The 23,219-nt window shown below is 42.8% G+C and overlaps 1 protein-coding gene across 3 annotated transcripts in view; it reads right to left on the reverse strand.

Moving 5' to 3' along the window:
- The window catches only part of Arhgef28 (Rho guanine nucleotide exchange factor 28), a 297,229-nt gene that overhangs the window by 76,255 nt on the left and 197,755 nt on the right, over positions 1–23,219 (reverse strand). For all 3 annotated transcript variants that reach the window (XM_029468326.1, XM_029468327.1, XM_021180313.2), the window contains 6 exons: positions 21,382–21,662; positions 15,533–15,737; positions 12,721–12,832; positions 8,913–8,955; positions 5,930–6,053; positions 5,535–5,667 (listed from right to left, as the gene is read on the reverse strand). In XM_029468326.1, coding sequence (XP_029324186.1) covers positions 5,535–5,667; positions 5,930–6,053; positions 8,913–8,955; positions 12,721–12,832; positions 15,533–15,737; positions 21,382–21,662 — 898 coding nt within the window. The remainder of the gene's footprint in view (positions 1–5,534; positions 5,668–5,929; positions 6,054–8,912; positions 8,956–12,720; positions 12,833–15,532; positions 15,738–21,381; positions 21,663–23,219) is intronic.

Consider the following 23,219-nt stretch of genomic DNA (forward strand, 5'->3'; position numbering starts at 1 on the left):
GAAACAACCCAGATGTTCCTCAACAGAGGATGGATATAGAAAATGTGGTACATTTACACAATGGAATACTACTACTCAGCTATTAAAAACAGTGACTTCATGAATTTTGCAGGCAAATGGATGGAACTTGAAAATATCATCCTGAGTGAGGCAACTCAGATACAAAAGAACACACACGGTATGCACTCACTGATGAGTGGATATTAGCCCCAAAGTTTGGAATACCCAAGATTCAATTCACAGACCATATGAAGCCTAAGAAGAAGGAAGATTAAAATGTGGATGCTTCAGTGCTTTTTAGAAGGGGGAACAAAATACTCACAGGAGGAAATAGGGAGACAAAGTGTTGAGGAGAAACTGAAGGAAAGGCCATCCAGAGACTGCCCCACCTGGATATCCATCCCATATACAGTCACCAAACCCGGATGCTATTGTGGATACCGGGAAGGGCTTGCTGTCAGGAGCCTGATAAAGCTGTCTTCTGAGAGACCCTGCCAGAGCCTGACAAATACAGAGGTGGATGCTCGCAGTCATCATGGATTGAGCATGGGGTCCCTAACAGAGGAGTTGGAGAAAGGACTGAAGCTGAGAGGGTTTGCAGCCCTATTAGGGGAGCAACAGTGTCAACAGGGAAGAGCCCGGGAGCTCATAGGGACTGGACCACCAATCAAAGAGTACACATGGAGGGACCCATGGGTCTGGCCGCATATGTGGCAGAGGATGGCCTTGTTGGACATCAGCGGGAGGAGCTGCCCTTGGACTTGAGGGTGTTCAATGCCCCAGTGTAGGGGAATGCCAAGGCAGGAAGATAGGAGTGGATTGGTGGGTGTGGGAGCACCCTCATAGAGGCAGGGGGAAGGGGATGTGATAGGGTGTTTCTGAAGGGGAGACCTGGAAAGGGGAAAACATTTGAAATGTAAAAAAAGAAAATATCCAATAAAAAAGAAAGAAAGAAAAGTAAATGAATAAAATGTGCCTATAATAAGACAGAAGAAAGAGGGTTCCATGAAATCCAACCTGGGGGCATGGAAAAAGAAAAGGCTGTGGGCGGGCCAGCTGGATGAAAGGAAGTGGAGCTTTGTGAGACAGACAGACTGCAAGAATGATGAAATGATACATGCCATAGACACACGCTGACAATATCCATGTGATAGAACATTTAAAAGTATTCTGGCATATAGGCAGAGGGAAGGGAGTTAATAACCAAGGACACAAGGCACACAGGCCCCAGATTCTCCCGCAGTAACAATAAATGCTCAACTGTATTGGACCTTGCAGACAGAAGCTTAAAGGGAAAGACTTTGGAGTATGGTTTCATTTAGCCAGATAGATTGCATTTTGAGGGTGAAACAAACAAAGTGCATAAAGGTTTCCATAAGCTGCCTCATCACATCCTAGCCTGAGAAAGAATGGGGAATAAAGACTGAAGAATGGGTTGACAGGAGGTCTTTAGTTTTTTCCTTAAGATTTCTTTTTCTTTTTAGTTATGTCTATGAGTCTGTACATGGGGATGCTCAATCGAGTGAAGGTGCCCACGAAGACATCAAGATCCCCTGGAGCTGGAGTTACAGGTGGTTGAATGCTGTCCAGTGTGGGTTCTGTAACCAAACTCCAGTCCTCTGCCAGAGCGACATCTGCTTAGTCACCCAGCTTTCTCTCTAGCCTAAAAGTAAGCAGTGACCCAGGCAAAGGCAAACAGAAAGCCCTTGGGCTCGGTGATTCGGGGACCAGGAGTTTCAAGTCAACCTTGGCTACATAGTAAGTTTGAGGATAGCCTGAGCTATGAGAATAAGGGACTTTAGCACACAAAACAAAGGAAGGAAGGAAGGAAGGAAGGAAGGAAGGAAGGAAGGAAGGAAGGAAGGAAGGAAGGAAGGAAGGAAGGAAGGGAAGGAAGGGCAGAAAGAAGCAAGGAAGGGAGGGCAGAAAATGAAGGAGGGAGAATGGTTTCAAAGCCATTGTAAGTATACACAGAGAAGTAAACCAAAACACTGAATTGCTCCTGAAACAGTCAAGTCAATTCCTGAAATGCTCAGCCTGCAATATAAGAAAGAATGCAGTAATGCAACAATTGGATATATTAACAGAGAGGAGAAGGAGGCTCACATAAGGAAGAAAAACTGTATTAAATTATGAGCCCCACACAGCCATAGCCCGATCATTAGTAGATATTAAAAGCCCTTATCTTGCCAAATGGCAGGAAACAATAAAACCAAACAACACATGGTCCAAAGAGCTGAGCCAGACAGCAAGGAAAACAGCCAGAAACTATCAAAGATAGTCGGAAGCAGTAAAACTAAATGTAAATAAGAACAACCCTTTGTTATAAAACAAGACCTTTCCGTTACATTACAGACTCTCTCGAGCTAAATTAAAGACACACGCCTCAAGAATGAGACGCACAGAAACGGTTATGTGACAGACAAAGAAAAGGAACAAACACGGGGAACACATTTGAGAGAAGCAGAACTCAGTGCAAAAGGCAGGAAAGGACATGAAAGTGAAACAATATTGATCAAAGTTCATCCACGATGAACGCATATGAGAAGGCCTGTCCACCAGATAGTGTCACATCAAAGTACATACGAGCACCTAAGCCAGGTAGACGTGAGAACACTACAGAACAGCAATGTCTGTGAACTGTTGGCAACTAGGAATCTAACAGCAACAATGACACCAAGATTTTGAGTTCTTCTTTTACAACGTATTGTTTTACATCACATTTGTCTATAATAGTAGAGCTATTGACCCTTATGCATAGAGGATTAGACATCTAACACAGTAGAGGCTGCCCAGGTCATCATCTACTACCCAATGTCAAAATGTGATAGTAATCCAAGTTTGAGCGACCAACACTCCACTCCCAATGAAAACCTTGTAAGTCCCCAAACTATTTCTAAAAACCATTGTTGTATAAAGAGAAGCAGCTAGTGTACACTTCCACTCACAACCTGGTTGTAGAATTTAATCTAAGGGACTAATTAGCAATGTAGACAGATCCGTGTAAGAACAAATGTTCATTTATATTGTGAAACTATAAAAGAAGAAGTGAGTAAACCAGGAGGAATAACTAAATACTCTTGATAATATCATCAGATGCAATCTTAGATTAAAGGCTGATGCAATGTCTTGGGATTAGAAGAGACTATAAGTAATTAGTGGCTGCTGAGAGAAGGGGGGACTCACACATGCCCAGGGATGAGCCCTCTAAGTGGCTACCCAATGCGGCACACTCAACCCGCAACACAAGAGCAACATTAGATGGGCTCAGGCAGTATCTGTATACTTATCTGTATATTTACATGAATCATTGTAGAAATAAAAATTTAAGAGAAAGGAAAACAACAGAGACGATGCAGGAGGGTAGAGAGGGGCTTTGAAGTGGGGGAGGGGAACAGGGGCAGCAGGAGATGACAGTAGGGAATTAAAGATGCTGAAGGCATATTATACGCATGTACGGAGAGTCATCATAAAACCCATTAGTTTGAACAATGTTAAATGCTAATAAGATGATAAATTAACAGCAAAGCTTTTGCAGGTGGAAAAGTTTGAGACGATTTAAGTTTCCATTCACGCCGTATATTTTCTGTAAGTCTTCATACAGTTATTTTTTAAAGTAATAACTGGTTTGACAGCTGAGCATGTCTACAGCACTTTTGGCAATTTCTATCTTCGACCACAATGCCATCAACATCCACTTAGTGGACTCAAGTGGAGCAGGTCTTACTTGCACATCAGTTTACCTTAGGACTCATTAATTAAACATAAGTGTTAAGGGCCAGCTTTGCATTGGCTCGTGTAGGGTCTGTGAAAAATTACTATGCCCTCCCTTTCTCCTTCCAGAACTTACAGTGAATGGAAATATGCCATAACACACATGGTGGTAAATAACAGGGCCGGGGACTCAGTGACAAGGAAATGGCAAGCCAGGTACAGGGTGGTGTTACTGATGATCTACAGGGCTTACTGAAGAAAGAGCCTCAAAGACAGAAGGCGCTAGGACAGGAGTATTCTGGCTTGTGAGAAGACGGGTAAAGAAGGCGATGTGACCAGCAAAGGAAGCAAGAGGAGAGGAGGGAAATCGACCGTGTCTTGTAGGGCTATGAAGTCACTGCAAGACATTAGGGATTCCCCTCCCCCAGCAAATGCCTTGAGAATAGCCTTGTGTTGAGTCCTGGTTAGTTCTTCGTCAATTTGACTCAAGCTAAAGTCATCTGGGAAGAGGGAACCTCCACTGGGAAAATGCCTCCACCACACTGGCTCCTTGGTATTTTTGTAATTAATGATTCATGTGGCCTGGCCCAGCCCACTATGGGCGGTGCTGCCACTGGATAGGAGGTCCTGAGTTCTACAATAAGCAAGGCAAGTGAGCCACGGAGTTCAAGCCAGTAACAGTATTCTTCCATGGGCCCTGGCCCTGCCTCAGCACCTGTCTTGGCTTTCCTCAGTGATGGACTGTGAACAGGGCATGTCAAGTAAATGAACCCTTCCTTCTCTAGGTGCTTTGGGTCATGGTGTGTTGAGGGCCAGGCTGGTCCAGGACTTTCCCTAAGGCCCTGATATATACAGGAGGAACTTAGTCCCTGGTCTAAAACCAGGTACATACTTGGCAAGTCCAGGAATAGCTTGAGTCAAGACCTTAGGGACACTGCAGTTTTCTGGATCCTAAGGATTCATTTTCCCCTTCTTTTCGGGCTGTGGTTATTGATCCCAGGGCTTTGCATACTCTGTCTTTGATGCCTTTGAAATATCCCGTGTTCCCATTATGCAACGATTCTTGATTAGCTTCCTGCTGGTTTCTTCCCACAGTATGATAGCTTTCTGCTGACTCTGTTTCATTTCTCCCCTGCGAACTGTACATAAGATGATGTATTTCTTAAGAAAGTTGCTTGGCATAAGACAGAGCTTATGTAAGACCTCCCGATTTTCAAACTTTCCTGTCTTCTTTGTTTTCTGATCCCCTGGTCCTTCCTCTCAGGAACCCGTCATTGAAAAACAGCCAGCTGGTCCTGGTCATTGGAGTTTATCACAGCCATAGAAAACCGACATAAGTGGACCAATTTTAGTGGTGGCTTCAGGTGAGTGAGGGCAGTGATGGGTGACAAGTAGGTGGGTTTGAGATACACGTTGGAAACTGAGTGAAGAGAGTTGCTAAAGGACCAGCATGCAAGAGAAAAGGTGTCATAAACAAATCCTCTGAAGTCTTGTGACGAGTGTCTGTCTGGGGCGATGGGTGGATCGGCTTGCCAGCAAGCACCGAGATGGGATAAGATCTCAGTTTTCAGCAAGTAACATTCAAAAGATGTGAAATATTCAAGTGGAGACGTCCAGCAGACAATGAGGTAACAGGCTTAGACTTAAGAAAGTCATCGACTGGACACAAGTACTGAATGACCAGTACTGACCACTGCAAGGCAAATAGCTCTGTGATATGAGAGGCCCTCACGAGTAGGTCTGTGCAAACATGCTGAGCAGTGGTTTTACCCTTGGGAGCTTTCAGGACAGAGAGGGAACACATCACACATGGGACTTACTGGCACACTGGAGTGACTCTTTCCCCAGGAGTGTTTTATCACAACCGGAACACTGCAGAACCCCGGAGAATGTTCCTGGGACAAACTGATGTCGATTCATTTTTTCTTTTTCTTTAGTGTCCTTGTTTTTCATCTTCAGAGGCAGCAGTCATGATAGGGAAAGTAGAAGGAAACATAGAAAGAAAAGAGTCACCATCTAACACTCTTACAGGGCCCTTGCATCCATGTGAGCTGACCCATGCACGGGCTTTAACAATCCTAACAAGCTGCCGTAAGAAGGGGCACGTACAGTCAGAGGCGGGAGATGGAAGGGGAACACATCCAGGAATGACCCTAGCTGCTGAGGACAGAAGCCGCCTACACTCTACAGCAGATAGGCACAGACACTCAGTTACCTTAGATTTGTTCCGTGGGCTGGTCATCCTGTTCATGAGGAAGCTGAAAGTTCGGCTCACTTTGTACTTTTCAGACTCAGATTTGGCAGGAATGACGTACCCATCCCATTCTTCTTCCTGAATCCTACAAAGAAAGGACCCTGTGACCGACCAGGCTTTACAGGACTAAGGGGGGACAAAGGACGAGACGAGCATTATGTCTCTACGTACACCTGTATGGGCGCAATTACGTTTTGCTTTAGGTTGAAATGGTTCTAGAGAAAAACAGCAGCTTCTTAGCTAAAAATGAATCGCACACATGGATGAACTGGTGGCTAGATTTGATAGAGTAATGCTGACAACTACAGAATCTAATAGTACGCGCAGTCGTCATATACTTGTTTCAACTTTGCTATATTCCTGAAAATTATACAGAAATGCTTGGGAAATATTCTCTCATAACCTCACCCTGAAAACACTCATCCACCTGTTTAGCATGCCAACAGAAATCTCCTGGGACAGGGAAGCAGGATAACTGATGGCGCGGAAGCAGACTCTATTTATCTTGGGAACAGTGATGGTTTGCAATAGATTAGGCGTTTCTGGTTGCTACCAGTTGGGAAACAGACTATGTGTCTATGGGTTCCGCCTGTCCCACTCAGCCAGGTGGTTTGCAACTTGAGATTGTAGGTCATAGAGGAATCAAGGCTACCCAGGCTGCTCGCTAGAGTAACTAGGCCATGATCACTTTGCCTTCCCCTAGTCCGTGTAGTCATTCCTAGAAGGAACAGACTGAACCATCTCAAATAAAACAAAAATTAACTCCTGGCTACTCAACTCTACTTCGATTCTCCACATCACAGAAGACTTTATCAACAAACTACTAGTTTTTATTAAAAATCTGTTAGGTTGACTGTACTATACCATGTTCTTCAGAATGCTATAAAACTGTGCCATCTAATCCTTAGCCCCATCTAATCATTAGCCCCGAGACTTAAACCTAAGTGTTAACAAACCAACACTATATTAAGGAGCTAGAGCCCACCGGACCTGGTGGAACAGTGGCTAGCACAGGCCTGAGCCACTGTTGCATTATGGGAACGGCACTGCCTCTGTGTGCAAATGCAGATGGTTTCATTCTGTATTTTAACCAAATTTGACTGCGCAATGTTCCTCAAGCACTCAGCTGCTTTGGATAAGAACGAACTGAGCTTAAGTAACTTTTAAATTTATAAAAGTCAGAAAAAGTTCTTTTCAACATCCCCAAACAAAAAAATGTTCAATTTCTGGCATGAGGTTGGTAAAACTGCTCACCATAAAATCTTATAAACCCTACTCTTCAGAAACTCTCCTGATACTGTTTTCAATAGGTAAACACATATCTCAAATGTGTGAGGAATATGGATCTTCAGATCTTAACATTAATCAGTTTTGCTGATAACCTATTATTTTCAGTGAATTGATTTCTAGTATTAAAGTCAATTCCCACTATGCAAAGGGAGGACCAATTTGGTAGCACTTTCTTTAATGCTTAGATGTTTAGATGTTTTAAAGATAATTTAATTAGAATGTATTAATTTAAAATGGACAGTTGTTATAATGGTGATTTGCACTATATAAGCATCAGGAAACTGGAAAAGTGGCTTGTCTGTTGCAGTGAGCCTACAAGGTCTGGGATAAGTCCCTTTCATGTGTCTTTTTTTTTCTTTCAAAAACTGACTAGTCTAAATAAGAGAATCCCAAAGAAAGCAGCTCCTTTAATAATTACCTACACAATGGCCAAGGTAAAGCATCAATGTGGCTAAGGAGTGAGAGGTGAAAGGAGAGAGAGAGAGAGAAAGAGAGAGAGAGAAAGAGAGAGAGAGAGAGAGAGAGAGAGAGAGAGAGAGAAGCAGAAGTGACCATGAGTAAGACTTCCCACACACCCCATGCAGGTAATATTACTGTATGAGCTGTGACTTGACCAAGTGTTACATTGGCTCTCCTTATCTTACAACCTCCTAGCAAAAAATATTTGTAATTTAAAAAATTCTTAATAATCAGTCCACTATTACTACAATTGTTAGAAAGGCAGAATTCCAAAGACAGTGAATCGGTAACCAAGATGGTTATCAAGTGAGTGTCCAGAATAGACTGCTTAAATATGAACTACTTAAAACAGCACGAGGCATGTACAATCACCCAATGATTGTCAGTAACTATGCCTCATCTGTCACCAGCGTCATCATTATCTTTGTCACAATGCCATTTCTGTTGCTTGTTCTGCAATAACCCCAAGGCTACTTCCATGGGTGATTCATGCCAGCTAAGGTACCCAAGGCCAACAGAGCTTGGCCATCCCACTTGTAGCATGGTCTCTTCCCAAGCTTGGCTGTGGTACCCGTTTTACGTTCTAAGATACACAACAGCGTAAACTTCAAGCCTCAGATCTACACAGTAATCAGAAGCTGGCAGTGCTGAAAGGAGCTCCTGCATCAAGCCTCACACTTCTAAGCAGAAATCCAGAGGGCAAGGGCAGGCGTGATTATGGGCTTTGTATAACACCACCTCGGGATATGCTGCTGGAGAGAGTCTTTTTGTGGTAGAGTAGATCTAGAGAAAATATGCCACCTCTGAGGCTAGTGGTCCTCACAGCCTCTCAAAATGGTCAAATCTGAACTGTTTGTAAACTGTCAGTGTACCTAAAATGGAACCCTCCTGCCCCCAACCCTGCAGCCTTTACCCCTGAGGACGGAAAACAGTCATTTGGATGACTACACTAAATACAGAGAGAGAGAGAGAGAGAGAGAGAGAGAGAGAGAGAGAGAGAGAGAGAGAGAGAGAGAGAGAGAGAGAGAGAGACAGAGAGAGAGAGAGAGAGAGAGAGAGAGAGAGAGAGAGAGAAATGGGTCTTGGGCAGCTTACTACACAGAAATCTCTCACCAACTATGGGCACAGAGGAAAACGTGATGTATAGATAGACATTTCCAAACCCTGCAGAAGTGAGTGAGAACCCTCAACATACCTTTTTTCTCCTGGTGGCTCCTGGAAACTATATGATCTCTGTTCTGTAAGACACACAAAAAAAAAAAATTGAAAAGAAAAAAAACAAAGAAAAGCTGTGGTTACTTGTTAGTCTGAAATACTTATCATTTTATACATTTTCAGTTAGGAAAAAAACCAAGAAAACTGATCTTCTGCATGTAAAGCTTCATTGCTTGCCCTGGCTTGGGGGGTGGGGGTGGGGGGAGAGGTCAGCTCCATGACTTCAGGGACCTGTTAGCATCAACGAAGGGAAGCTGACAGTTTGCAAGCAGTACAGATAATTCATTGGTTACTTTTGGATACTTCTCACTGAAACTTCAACCGTTTTGTAACACCAATCCCTCCAAGACAGGAAATCAGTAACTGGCTGCTTTTCAGCAAAGCCCTAAGAAAGCCTTGCGTCCAGCACAGGGAAGAGTTTACCTGAATGCCTTGTAAAATCCGCAAGCAGTCCACTCATACACGCATCCTGTAGTTGGTGGGAAAGAAGAACCAGCCCGCCCTCCCCTTGGCCTCGTAGGGCACAGGGGCAGGCTTTGCAAACATAGTGCAGAGCTGAGATACTTACTATGGATAAAGGGAGACGCTGACTTAGACTGGGGAGAGAGGGAGGGAGCAGCGACTGAGGAACACACTGCCCACAGAGCAGGGCAAACCTTTACCAATGCACTGAAGAGCTAGAGAGAAGCAGAGGGAAGGGAAGGGGCTGGAAATATAGGGGGATGAGCCCATTGCATACAGAATGTAAATAAACATCCCCTGAATCCTTGTATGCAACAGAAAGTCCACTTTGAGAAAAATAAAAGGCCTTCATAGTCATTATAAAATGTTTTTCAAATTAAGTCATAGGTCTTCTAAATAAATAGGGTGACATTCCAAGAAAATAAGAGAGCCAGACAAGCTATCAACTTATAAAGTCCATTATAAAGAACCTGGCCACAATCTAACAAGATTCCATCCATCAGTTTATAACAGCTTTTAAATGTATAACATCACTCTACAAATTCTTAATGTAGACTGTACTTGGACTTCACAGTGAGGCTGTAGTTATTATTTCAATACCGACAGCATTCTGTTCTACAGAAATCCACAAGTACCAAAGGAGACTATATAGCTGGACTTTATTTTAAATATACAAATGTTAAATACTAAAGTTGCTGCCATTAAACCCTTGATTCAAAATAAAATTAAAAAAAAAAAGAAAGCTTGAGAAACAACAGCAAGTAATCCTTCAGAATTAACAAGGAAGACAGGAGATGTCAAATAAGAGCTAGAAAGAGGGGCTGGAGAGATGACACAGAGCTTTAGCAGAGGACTGGAATCTGACTCCCAGCACTTGGATTGGGTGCTCACAACTGTGTGAGTACCCATGAAAATGTAGCACATACACATACATATACATATAAAATAAATTAAATATATTAAAAGGGAGAGATGGCTCAGCAGTTAAAAGCACTGACTGCTCTTTCAGAGGTCCTGAGTTCAATTCCCAGCACCCACATGGTGACTCACAACCATCTGTAGCCCAGGAGATCTGACATTCTCTTCTGACCTCTCAGGGTACAAGACATATACATGGTACACATACATGCATTCAAGCAAAACACATACATACACATATACATACATACATATATACATACATACATTAATTAAAAATGTTTTTAAAGAATCAATATTAGTATAAATGAATCCTAAGCTTAGGGTCTGTATTATGCTTCATAAAAGGGAGCATCCCCTCTGGGGCAAAGGGAGATTTGATATCTCTTTAAATAAAGAAAACTTTAGTATTATTCAAAAGTCATTAATCGAGAAGTAACAGCAACACAAACACCAGTTTACTTTTGATCCATTCTAGCACACTGAGCAATAAGACATTTGAATGTGTCCTTGAACTAGGCAAGCTTTCACACCCGTGTTTTGGTTACGCAAGCAAATTATTTCTTCTCCATTCAGAGGTACGTTATCCTTCATAGCCATATGGGTGTGGCTGGGCCATAAATGGTATCTGTAGTGATGCTGACAACTGTACAGTGTGTGTCTACTAGAACCCTCGTGTGTGTGTGTGTGTGTGTGTGTGTGTGTAGATATTGTATTGTATCAAGCTAATTCACCTGGTTCTAATTCTTACCTTCTGGATGGTTTCAAACTTTATTCAAACAGCTCTATATTTAAATACACTGTTTAAAGACAATCCTTTATTTATAAGCTAAACGAGCAACAAAGGGATTGATGTCCTCTCTTTATTTCAATTCCAATGCACAGATTTAAGTTTTTATTTCAAATTTGTAATGGAAGGTACTTTTTCCTTACTAAACAATTGTATTTCCTCCATCAAATGTCACTGATTTCAAACCTTCCAGGTCGGAGAAAGTTCTAATGGTGAGTCTCCAATACCACACACTATGTAGAAGATACCAGTATGTGTTCCAAAATGCAATAGGATGAGACTGAGCCACCAGCTAGGACTATTCATGAAAAGATGTCCATTAAGGAAACCAGAACCCAAGGTTGACGGGAGACCTGGAGCCTCAAGAAGGACCCATGCATGAAACGAAGGATGAGGGAGGGCAGAGCAAACCTCTAACTTCTCGCAGTGGTTGTCCCCATTTTTATTCTGAGAACTTCTAGAAACATTGATGACCAGTCTTCCTTCTCTGCTAATGATACATCCCAGAGGAAAGGGGACAGATACAAAGCAGCACTTGCTATTGTTGCTCTTGCATCTTGTCTATCTTACTCACACACTGGATCTTGCTGCAGTAGTTACATGTTCCACGTGATGTCAAAGAATGCAAAATGGTAATAAAACCAGAACAAAGTAAGAAAGAGAAAAAAAAAAAAAAAGGAGAAGGGGAAGGGGAGTGTGAAGATTTCCTGTCTTAAACATTGCATGCTGGGAAGCGAGAGACCTGCAGCTCGCTGTTGGATGGCTCATGGAGAAAAGAAAACAAGAGTGTTGTCTGATGTACTGGAAGTTTTGTATTAAAATGCAGTCCACCCAGACAGGAACACTCCCAAACCAGCCTTTAAATATGACCACTACACAATAATCTGTGTGCAGGAAGCACAAAGTAATTAAATTTTAAAGCAAAGTTTAAATTGCGGGCAGTGGAGGAGAGCAGCTCTCAGGAGACCCCCACATCGCTCATAAGCTTTCTATATTTAGGGCTGAATTCACTTTTGAAAATTCACTTTTGAAATTAGAAGAGAAACAGACTCTTCTAATGGGAACCCTTTCTTGTAGCTACAAGAATAAAAGTTTATTGTATGAAAGTTGTATTTCTGCTTCCTTATGTTGCTGCTCTTCCTCCTAAGGCTGAGGTCCAGTTACTACTATTGTGAATACATTGTAATTTCAACTCTCTCAAGCCCTGGGCTAAATGTGGAAGGCAGAGACTCCATTCTGCCTTCCTTGTGGAGCTGCCTCTTGGCACTGTACATATAGGATAAAAGTAATTCTCAAAATTTTCTTTAATTAAATCCTCTAAGGCCCTCGAAGGAATATGCCTGGAATCCATTCTTGTTTGCACCATCCCTGAGAGCAACATTTTATTAAAACAAGCATCACGGAAGTGAGCACGGAGGTACGATTTTTATCAGAATTAAATCTATAACTCGACCGATGTCCCATGAGGAAAAGATTCTACCAAGCTTGGGAAATCCGGTTGTGGGGGTAGAATTGGGGCTCGCCTGTGGCTCCTTGGCAGTTTACATACTTGGACTGGCTGGACATCTGCTTTGGGATTGAATGAGTTCGAAGTCAGATGGCAGCAGGCAGGGCTTACCTTCGCTGGAACTGCACACTGTGAAGTCTCGCACTAGCCGGGATTTTCCTGAAGAGATTTTGGGTGATGAGCAGGAGTAGGAGCGAGACCGGATCCCAGAAAGCAAGGACTCCTAGGAGAGGCCACAGTATTATCGAATCACAGTCCCTGAATAAAAGGTGTGGGTTGTGGTTTTATTCAGATTGAACCCAGGGCCTCATGCATGACAGGCAGGGCCTCGACCACTGAGTCCCAGCCCATGTGCCCTAGTCCCATGGTCTACAGCTAGTTTTGAGACATGGTTACCCAGGGTGGCAAAGAGCTTGGATAGTCTGTCTAGGTCTCCTGTGTGGCTGGGTTAAGAGACCTGCACCCCAACATTTTATGCATGATCTTAATGATTTGTTCTGTTTGCCTCTCCAAACTTCTTCAGTGCCCTCCTCCTTAGATCTGTGGAATCACTCTCAATCGTTCTCACACACGTAAAAAAAAAAAAAAAAAAAAAAAAAAAAACCTTTGAGCCATTTCAACAGCTTGGTTAAAAATGAGAAAACTAAGTCACCTAATTTTCTCTCTGAGTGTTCAACTATGGCTTTAATTTGTTTTTATGTAGATTATACTTTTTTGTTCACTTATACTTTAGTATTCAGACAAAATTCTTTACTAACTGAGATCTTGATCCTTGAGCAATTTTAGAAGGTAGAGAAATGCCGGGCACTGGTGGCGCACGCCTTTAATCCCAGCACTTGGAAGGCAGAGGCAGGTGGATTTCTGAGTTTGAGGGCAGCCTGGTCTACAGAGTGAGTTCCAGGACAGCAAGGACTACACAGAGAAACCCTGTCTCGAAAAACTAAAAAAAAAAAAAACAAAAAAACCAACCAACCAAACCAAAAAACCAGAAGGTGGAGAAATACCTACTTCTAATCATAAGAGGTTTTATGCTTTCGAAGGATTGTTTATAGTTTTCGGTGTAGGTCTAGGGGAAGACCTTGTGAATCCTGTTCTCCTGGCCACGTTGGTTAATAGACGTTCCAAGTGTGCTTCCCAGAGTGATGCTATCAATGATTTACAGGATTTTAAAATCATTCCTTTTAAATGACCCACCATTTTTGTTCCTACTTCCCAATTGTGTGTTATTTCTATTATATTTGCAACATAATAAAAAGATGCAAGATGGCAGGATAATTAAAACATTGTTTTCTTACATGTTCTGGAAATTTTAGAGGAATATGCAATAGAAATTCATTAAAGCCCTTTATGATAGTTTCTAACTCCTAGCCCACAGAGGCCTTAGCATTGATCCTGCCCATGGAGCTCTGAGGTATTACTTATGGGGAGGGGTAAGTGATGCAGGATTTTTTACTAAAATGAAGGCATCACAAAGCACCCTGTGTAGGAGCCGGTCTTACCTATTCTTCTTTGGTGAAAGCACATGGTCCCAGGGCAGCCATTGGTTAAAGGCTTGAGGCAAAGCTGACACAGAAGCCTGACTGGGTTCAAAGGGCCTTGACTGAGCTGCTTCACCTGGGTGCATCCACCGGGGCCTGAGGTTGAGTGATGCTGACTGTACTGTAACCCCAGCAGGGAATGGACCACAGAGGGCCTCCAGATGCCATCCGCCTCACTTACATCGTGCCCAGTAACCATTGTTCACGACAATGGAACTCTGGAAACTGTCCTAAACCTTTTGGCGAAGTTATGCTGGATAATTACAGAAGCGAAGCAAGCTGTGCTTTATAGGACAGAATCTTCCTATGAAAATGAATACGAAATTGCTTCCAAAAAGCTATTTTTCACTCGGAGGAATGGTAAGGTCTTCACATTCCATTCAAACCTCAAAACTAGCCAGTATTAACACTCACAATCGTATCTATTTTTTTCTTGAATAGTATTCATTCCCTCATCTATTACTATTACTCAGAATTATCATAGGTTGTTCAGGCTCAAAAGATAAGGCTAGATCTCCACGCTGCAGAGGGAAAGGATTTAATGACATGTGACCAACCTGGGGTCACCTAGACAAAACTCTGATTCTTTCAAACCATAAAAGTTACTTATGTCTTAGGTGAGCTGTGAAAAAAATCTGTGTTTTGTACATATATCAAAGCACTTTTTTTATATTACAGGGTACTCTGTAAAAGCAATGCATTATCATACTAACCATGCGTTCCTGACAGAACTCTGGCATTTCACACACTGTTTTACAGTAGTGAATGCAATTTAAGAACCAAATGAGTGGATGTAATGGAACTCTAATAGACAAAAATAGATAGCGTTCAAGCAGAAGGATCTCTTTGAAAAACTGAATTATAGTATTTATTTTTAAAAAAACACGAATGAAGCTTGTGAAATTTTCAAGAAGAGTAAAACTTCAAGATGACAAAGTAAGTGACGTTGGAGATTATCTCAGTAAGCCAGAATGCCCAGCCAATGTCACCTCTGACTTACTGTCGTCATCGTCGTCATCGACCTCCTTGCTTGAACCAAGCTAAAGGTTATATGTGCAAAGCAAGCTTGACCACTTTAACCCAGTTCTGATGGTTCTCCTTCCCCTGCCTCAGGAAGGAGAACAGGAATATTATATGAAATGGGAGCACTTCCCATGTATGTAGAAATGTCATTACCCCCTGTGAGTCGGTAACACCAACCACCTGCTGGAAGCATTGTACAAATCAAAATGGAGTCACGGACATTAAAAATCAGGTATCACAGGAGCCTACCCCTCACATATTTCTCCTGTAGGAAGAAGACAGAATCTGCTCTGCAGGCAGAGCTGGACGCACTGAGAACACATCCTGTGTGTTTCCTATATGCAGAACTCTCAGGAGCTTACCTTTGAATGCAGAGTACTGGACAGAGAAAGTGATTCGGTCCTGGAGATATTACAGTCTGGTTCAGTGTTGGTCTCAAAAGAGTCCAGTTCATCCCCACTGGGGAGTCCAGTTCTTGGGGAACTCTGAGAGCCCACAGCATAGCAGATGGGGGGCTCAGAACCTCCTTCCCCTTCACTGTCGGCAACCAGGGCATCCAGGCTAGAACTAAAGCATGAAATAAACCACTCAGTGAGCAGACAGACAGACACTGGCTTTACCTTTTCTGCATTCAGCTTCTCTCATTGTTATGAGACACAATGAGTGGTCATGTAATGTTTTCCTGATACTGCTTTTTATACTTTTTTACATCCAAATCCCTTTTGAAACAAACATTTTTATCATGGTTTTTCTTTCTCTCTTCTTTGTATGTACACAAGTGTGTGGGTATGTGCATGCATGTGCCTCCGACACACACATAGACAACAGAGGATAATGTGCAAGAGTTAGTTCTTGTCTACAACCATATGGAACCTCGGGGGTCAAATTCACATGATCATGCTTGGCAGCCAGCACCCCTACTTGCTCTGAGCTGTCTCATCAGCCTTTTAACCACAAGTCTATGTGTTCCCAAGTGTATATTCCTACCTGGCAACAGTCTCTTTGGTTACTTTACAAAAGCAGGTTCTATTGATACTGGCAACCTCATTATTTTTCTTTTGTAAATGTCATTATCATCAGCCCTACATAGCTATTATAGCTTCATATTCTGAACATGCCGATGATACCGAGCCACGGGCTTGCATGCACAGCACCCTCTGGGCAATGACACGGGGAAGATGCAGTTGGTATCCATCCCCACAGCTGGAGAGCCAGGAGGGCAGAGGTGAGCATACAGAGAGACAGTGAAGCACTCACCTCGATAGGACAAGACAAGGGTCAGAAATAAGTCACCCATGAAGCCTCAAGAATGTCACATGACAATAATCTCCAAAGTTAAAGAACCTGGAAGTCTCAGAAAGATGTAAAGATGCTTCCTGACTGCAGCTTTTTTCTTCCCAGGTAACTTTCATAACCATAATGTCAGAGGACAGGATGCAACTGTACATGTTCAAGGTTCAGTCCCTTATAACATTTACATTTTACACCACTCCACTAAGCATCAAGGCCATGGGTGGTCATGGGTGGTCATGGGTATCATGGGTGGTCATTGGTGGTCATAGGTGGCCATGAGTGGTCATGGGTGGTCATAGGTATCATGGGTGGTCATGGGTATCATGGGTGGTCATTGGTGGTCATGGGTGGCCATGGGTGGTCATTGGTGGCCATGGGTGGTCATAGGTATCATGGGTGGTCATTGGTGGTCATGGGTGGCCATGGGTGGTCATGGGTGATCCCAGATGGTCATGGGTACATTAAAATGAAATGTACTTTTTAGCATATTTTTCTTGGCTGTTTCAGTGGTAGAAGATGGGTTTTTTTTTACTCCACCACAATACTGGAAAATCATTTTATTAGGACTGCAAACAACAGAAGATGAAATTTTGAATAGCCCAGTTTGGATTTTCTTTTTTAAAACAGGCTATTTTAGTGAAATATTGATTATATAAATTAAATGACTCTCAAACAGAGTTCTTACTCCATGCTTATGATTTAAACTGCAGATCAGTTTCTGGCCCTGAGTTAGTCCCTGGGCACAGGAAGGCCCTTGGGAACCTGTTAGTAACTGCAGGCTCCTCTTCCAAGAGCTCATTGCGATCTTTTCCTTAGCGTGGAGCAGAAGAGAGATCTGGAGGCATGTTTCTACTTTATTTATTTCCTCATTCAAATGAGGAGTAATTCCAGCCACACAGGCAACACCTCCTCTGTGACAGGAGCTGCTCTGATAGCATACCTCTGAGGGCAAACTAGGAACAACTGATACCTCCCACCTCCCCTCAGCTCCTCTCAGAGTCCGTTAGAGTCTTTAATTTTAATGAAAAATGAAGCTTGGTATAAATATTCCTGGTAAATGTTATTGGTTTGGAGTTATGGTAGATTATAGCTATTTCAAGATTCTGCATGGTCTCCTAACACACAGTCTAAGATTGGAGAAACAGGTGCATCGGAGCGTGCCTGGTTAGAGTTTTCAGCTATGGTCTCTGTGCTGGTGAAGTGGACTCTGTCAGTGCGCAGTGATATCCTACTGTGGGTCTGCCACCTTCCGGTTACAGTACAAGGTACTCTCTCGCTGTGCACACTTCCTGGATGCTCCATCACTGTCTTACTTTCAGCACTAGGAAACAGTGACAACCCTTCTCTGTCTAAGCCTGGAAGGCACTCTTCATGGTTGCCTGTAGACTTTACGGTCCTAGCCCACGAATGGGATGACAGGTGGATCCATTAGGCTATGATCAGAACTTTCCTTTACAGTGACATAAAGTGTAAGATTCCAGAATACATTCCACAGGCCTTTGTATAAAACTGCTTTTTTTTTTTACCCTGTGGATTATGATGAGACATTGTTTGAGGCGTGTGAGTTTTAAAATCACACAAATGGTTGTTTCCCATCAGCTAAGGTTTTGTTACTTGATATTTTAAAATAGTCATTTTATGGCTTATTTTTCTTCTTGATTTCTTAAAAGAGCTATGGACTTTAAGTAATATAATCACTACATCCTATACATACGAAATTGTTGGGTTTTCCAGAAAGTTAACTTTTTGTTGTTGGGCTATTTTCTTTTTCATTTCAAACGTTATCCCCTTTCCCTGTTTCCCACCCTCCCAGAAACCCCCTATCACACCCTCCCTTCCCCTGCTTCTATGAGGGTGTTCCTCCACCCACCCACCCACTCCCATCCCCCACTCTCCATTCCCCTACACTGGGGCATCTATGGAGCCTTTGTAGGACCAAGGATCTCTCCTTCCCTCGATGCATGACAAGGCCATCCTCTGCTACATATGCAGCTGGAGCCATGTGTACTCCTTGGTTGGTGGCTTAGCCCCTGGGGGAAAGTTAACGTTTATGGCAAACAGTCATAGGAAGAAAAGACTCTGGAATGAGTCACTCCAGCCACATGGTCAACGCCTCTGTGACAGGAGTCGCTCGGATAGCATACCACTGAGGGCAGACTAGGAACGACTGACACCTCCCACCTCCCCTCAGCTGCAGCTGCCACAAGAGATGACTTGGCCTCTGCGAAACTCCCATGGTGGAAAACAGAGTGACCCAAATGCACCTGGTTACACGGCTGAATCTGTATATGAGGCATCAGCTCACATTCTGGCTGATAATGGGAAACCTACAGTGTGTTGACGTTTCTGCTACCATGAGTGTGCTGTGTTCCCAGTTGGAAAGGATCCAAAGAGAACGCTATTTTATAATACCTTGACTAAAACTGAGAAAGAACTGTAAAGACAAATAACCTATCCACAGGCTATTTGTCCCAGGGTAAATTGTAATCATAATTTGATATTGTCTCCTTCGGGAAAGTAAGTTAACTGTGGCCAACAGGCTGTGACCTGAAGACACCCATGAGTTTGCCACTAGGATTTCAGACTGGTTCAGATGCCATGGTAAACCCAAACTTCCCAAAATTGTTAGTGTGGCCGAGATTTTTTTTTTCTGCTTCCTGCTCATCTTTTCTACGAGCTCGTGCATCCTTTGTGCACAGAGGCAGGGATTGAGAACGGGTTCTGCGAACTTCTGCTATCCTGCTAAGCTGGAAAAAGTCTTCTGTGGCTTTTAGATACAGGATAGGCAGAGAGCTGCAGCATCCGGATTCAAGTGTGTGGCCCCATCAAACATGGCTCTAGCCCTCAGGAAATGGAGGATTCATCTAAGTTAACCTAGTCCCTATACCATCTACACTTTTGACTGTGTGGCCCTTAAATTTCTCTTTCCTGTCTCTCGTGCTATTGCTCACTTGGTAAATTTCACTGTGTGGTTTCTGTCTCTCAGGCTCCACACTCCCATGGTAGCAGGCACTGCCGGGTTGGAGCTGTAGTCAGCTCAAGGCTACAAAGGATTATCTGCAGCCACCGGCCTAGCCTCCCTGCCATCATTCCTGCATCTCTCAAGATGGAGAGAGTGCACAGGAGTGGGCTAGCCTGTGGAAGCAGCCTGAGAGAAGGTGTTCTCAGCAGAACAGCCTCTCCTTCCTCCTCCGAGTAACTGTATGTATGTGTGTTGGCAGGTGGGTGGATAGGGAGACATTTGATATTACTGTGCAGTCCAGGCTGACCTTGAGCTTGTAATCTTCCTACTTCTGTCCCCTGAGTCCTGGCTTAGTTTTTCTGATATTCTAAAAAAGAAAAACCTCTGTATATGTAGCAAGTGGATTTTTAAAATTCCCAGAACAGGAACATGAAAATACAAATTTTAAGTTCTGGGAATATTTTTATAGGGAGAACAGAATAATCATTTGTGCTTCTTCTGCCTTATATGACTAAATTGTCTCTTTAAACAATCCACTGCTTGAGATCTGAGGGACACTTAACATATCCAAAAGATTCTGCCAGAATGTATTAAGTCGCACACAGTTTAATCTACTTGTGCAGAACCACACAGAGACTGCCCTACACTGTTGGATTCCTATGGCCAGCACATATAAGCCACCCAAAACCTACATTGTAATTGAACTGTAAAATTAATTGAAAATAGCCACTCTCTGGCATCTATAAGACTGTAAAATAAACTACAAGCTTAAGTAAAGACTTTAGGACTTATGGTTAAAATAACCTTTTATATCAATACTTGGCACTTTAAAAATAACTCCATTTGTAGATTCATATAAAATCCAGTCCGGTGGATGGTGTCCACTGCAACTGGCCCCCTCGCTGCAGCTGGTCCCTTCCCTGTCTCCTCTTCTTCATCTGCTATAGCTCTGCTGAGCATCTGTTCATTTACATGCATGTTCATTTCTACACATTTACATAAGCATGCACATGTGTATGTGCTATGTTCACCTCATAACTTCACATGTGAAAATAACATAGAGTCAGGGTTAGGACATGAGAGAAAAACATATTAACCTTCCCCCCAAGGAAAAGAGAAACTGGCTTATTCCTTAAAGAAGATGAACACATGGACACAGATAGCATGAATACATACAAATATATGTCATCATGGCATGCACAACAGCGATGTTTAAAAATGTCATTTCATGTATACCAGAAAAAATAAATCCTTTCTGAGCGCACCCGACTTGAAACACAAATGTTCACCAGTCCATGGAAGCCTGTCTGGCCCACTCCATCCCAGCTCTTTCTCTCACTAGCTCTTGAATTTAGGGATTTTTTCCCTTTCCACAATCTCTTCTTTCACTTTATAGCTTATCACCATGCAATAAATTGTCTTATTTCACATTATGTAAAATTAAGTCTGTAGCTTGTGGTTTTTTTTCAACTTTATGCTTCTGAGATGCATATTATATACACACATCATTATTTAATTCATTTTTCTTGACTGTATAGTATTCCATTTATACAATTAGACACTTAAATCATTTATACCTCATTTGTACAATGAGTTATTTCCTACTGTTACAACACTAATATATTGATCTGCTGGGTCAACACTAATAACAACATCAAATCATTTCACAACATTATTACACAATGCTCACGTCTCTCATTTGCCATTGTATTTGTGTCACCAAACAATGTCAAACTTTTCTATTTCTGCTGGTATACTAATAGTCAGTCAGCATTGTGGTTTTCCTCTATTGCATTTTCGTTGGCTTTCTTAAAGGCCTTACTTTTAAAACAATAGATACAGAAAATTAAAAGGGGGCAATGTTTTGATATAGACATAAAAGTGGTGGGGGCAGGTTTTAAAATGAAACCTTCTCCCCAGTTTCCTGCAGGTCTCCCCCAGAACAAAGCTTCTTACCTCCTTTTCTTGAGATGACTCTGCTCCTTTTCAAATCCATGGAGACCAAAAGAAAGGTTCAAGTTGGAAGTGTGAGAACTGGATGGTGTCACGAAGGACTGTGAAGCTGCAGCATCCAGGGTCCCGTCACTGTCCTCAATGAGTGGGCGCCCGCAGGGACTGGTGTCAGAAGGAAGGGTGTGCATGCAAGCCTGAGGTCCCAGCATGGACCTCCCAGACTCAGGACTCGTATGGGTGGAGAGTCCCTCTAGGTTTATATAGTTGATATCCAAATCGCCAACCTGGACGTTGGAAGAGAACATTTTGTCAAGCAAATGCAGGAAGGAGTGGTTTATGTAAAATCAATGAAACTCCCAGAGATAACATGCCTCCACCACATTTATCTTTTGCAGCAAATGAGACACTAAGAGTAGGTAGGGCTAAGGTGACACCTCAGTTGGTGAAGTGTTCAGGACCTGCATTCTAGTGACCAGAACATGTAAACGCCAAGCGTGGCAGTGTGTGTCTGTGACCCCAGCAACAGGAGGACAGGGACAAAGGATGCCTGCAGCTGGCTGTGCAGCCTCCCACCCCAATCCCATCCCATCCCACCCCTTTGCACCAGCTCATCTAACTGCACAAGTTCAGCAGTCCTCCACTGTGTTTATTGAATTGGGCTATCTGCATTCTCATCTTCTTATTTGTTTTATAGTATTAAAGCCAGCATGCCTTTCACCTAAAGTATCCATAAACAAAAATTACATCCGAACTTCATCTTTGGGTTGTTTTATTTTTTTTTTTTCATTTTAGTGCATTTGTAGAACATTGTAAAGACAGTTACCCCTCATAAAGTAGAAACATTCGGAATGGTTGGGGTAAATGGAAGTAGGGTCAATAACCTGTCCAGTGAGGCTTAGAGCAAGATAGAATGAAGACTCAAAAAGTCCAGTGAAATTATAGGGATAATAAAATAAAATAAAAATCTCTTTAAGACCAGACCATGACCACAACAATTATCTGCATGTTAAAAACTATAAAACTCTGATGAAAGAATTTTAAAAAGACACAGAGAAATACAAAGATATCCTGTGATTACAGGTGGAAAGAGCTGGTGTCCTTTGACCTCCACGTTTGCATTGTGGCTTATACGCACCTGGACTCATACACGTATAATACACACACACACACAGAGAGAGAGAGAGAGAGAGAGAGAGAGAGAGAGAGAGAGAGAGAGAGAGAGAGAGAGGAGGGAGAGGGAGGGAAGGGGAGGGAGATAGAGAGAGGAGAGGAGAGGAAAGGGAGGGGGAGAGAGAGCGATCATTGTTATCTTCCACCTTCCCCGGTCCCCCCTCTCAATATACAAACAGACATTTCTCAATATACAAACAGACATGCCCTAAACAGACATTTTTCCAAGAAGAGTCCCTGAAAGCCACCATGCACATGAGAAGCTCCTGACTAACACCAGTCATCATGGAAATGCAGATCAAAACCACAGTGAAGTATCGCCTTAAAGCTGTTCACCAAGTCGCCACAAGGCAGCCGAAGAGATTTAATGAGGGGGGCTAGAGACGGGAGCTCTGGCACTGTTGTAAATTAGCAGGGCCATCAGTGAAAACTCCAGAGAGATTCCTCAGAAAACTCAAAATACAACAACCATACCACATAGAAACCCAACTTCTGGGTATGTATCCAAGGAGATACAACCGCTGTGTATCCAAGGAGATACAACCGCTGTATATCCAAGGAGATACAACCGCTGTATATCCAAGGAGATACAACCGCTGTGTATCCAAGGAGATACAACCGCTGTGTATCCAAGGAGATACAACCGCTGTGTATCCAAGGAGATACAACCG

This window comes from Mus caroli, chromosome 13 (genome assembly GCF_900094665.2).
Source record: "Mus caroli chromosome 13, CAROLI_EIJ_v1.1, whole genome shotgun sequence".
Taxonomy (NCBI): domain Eukaryota; kingdom Metazoa; phylum Chordata; class Mammalia; order Rodentia; family Muridae; genus Mus; species Mus caroli.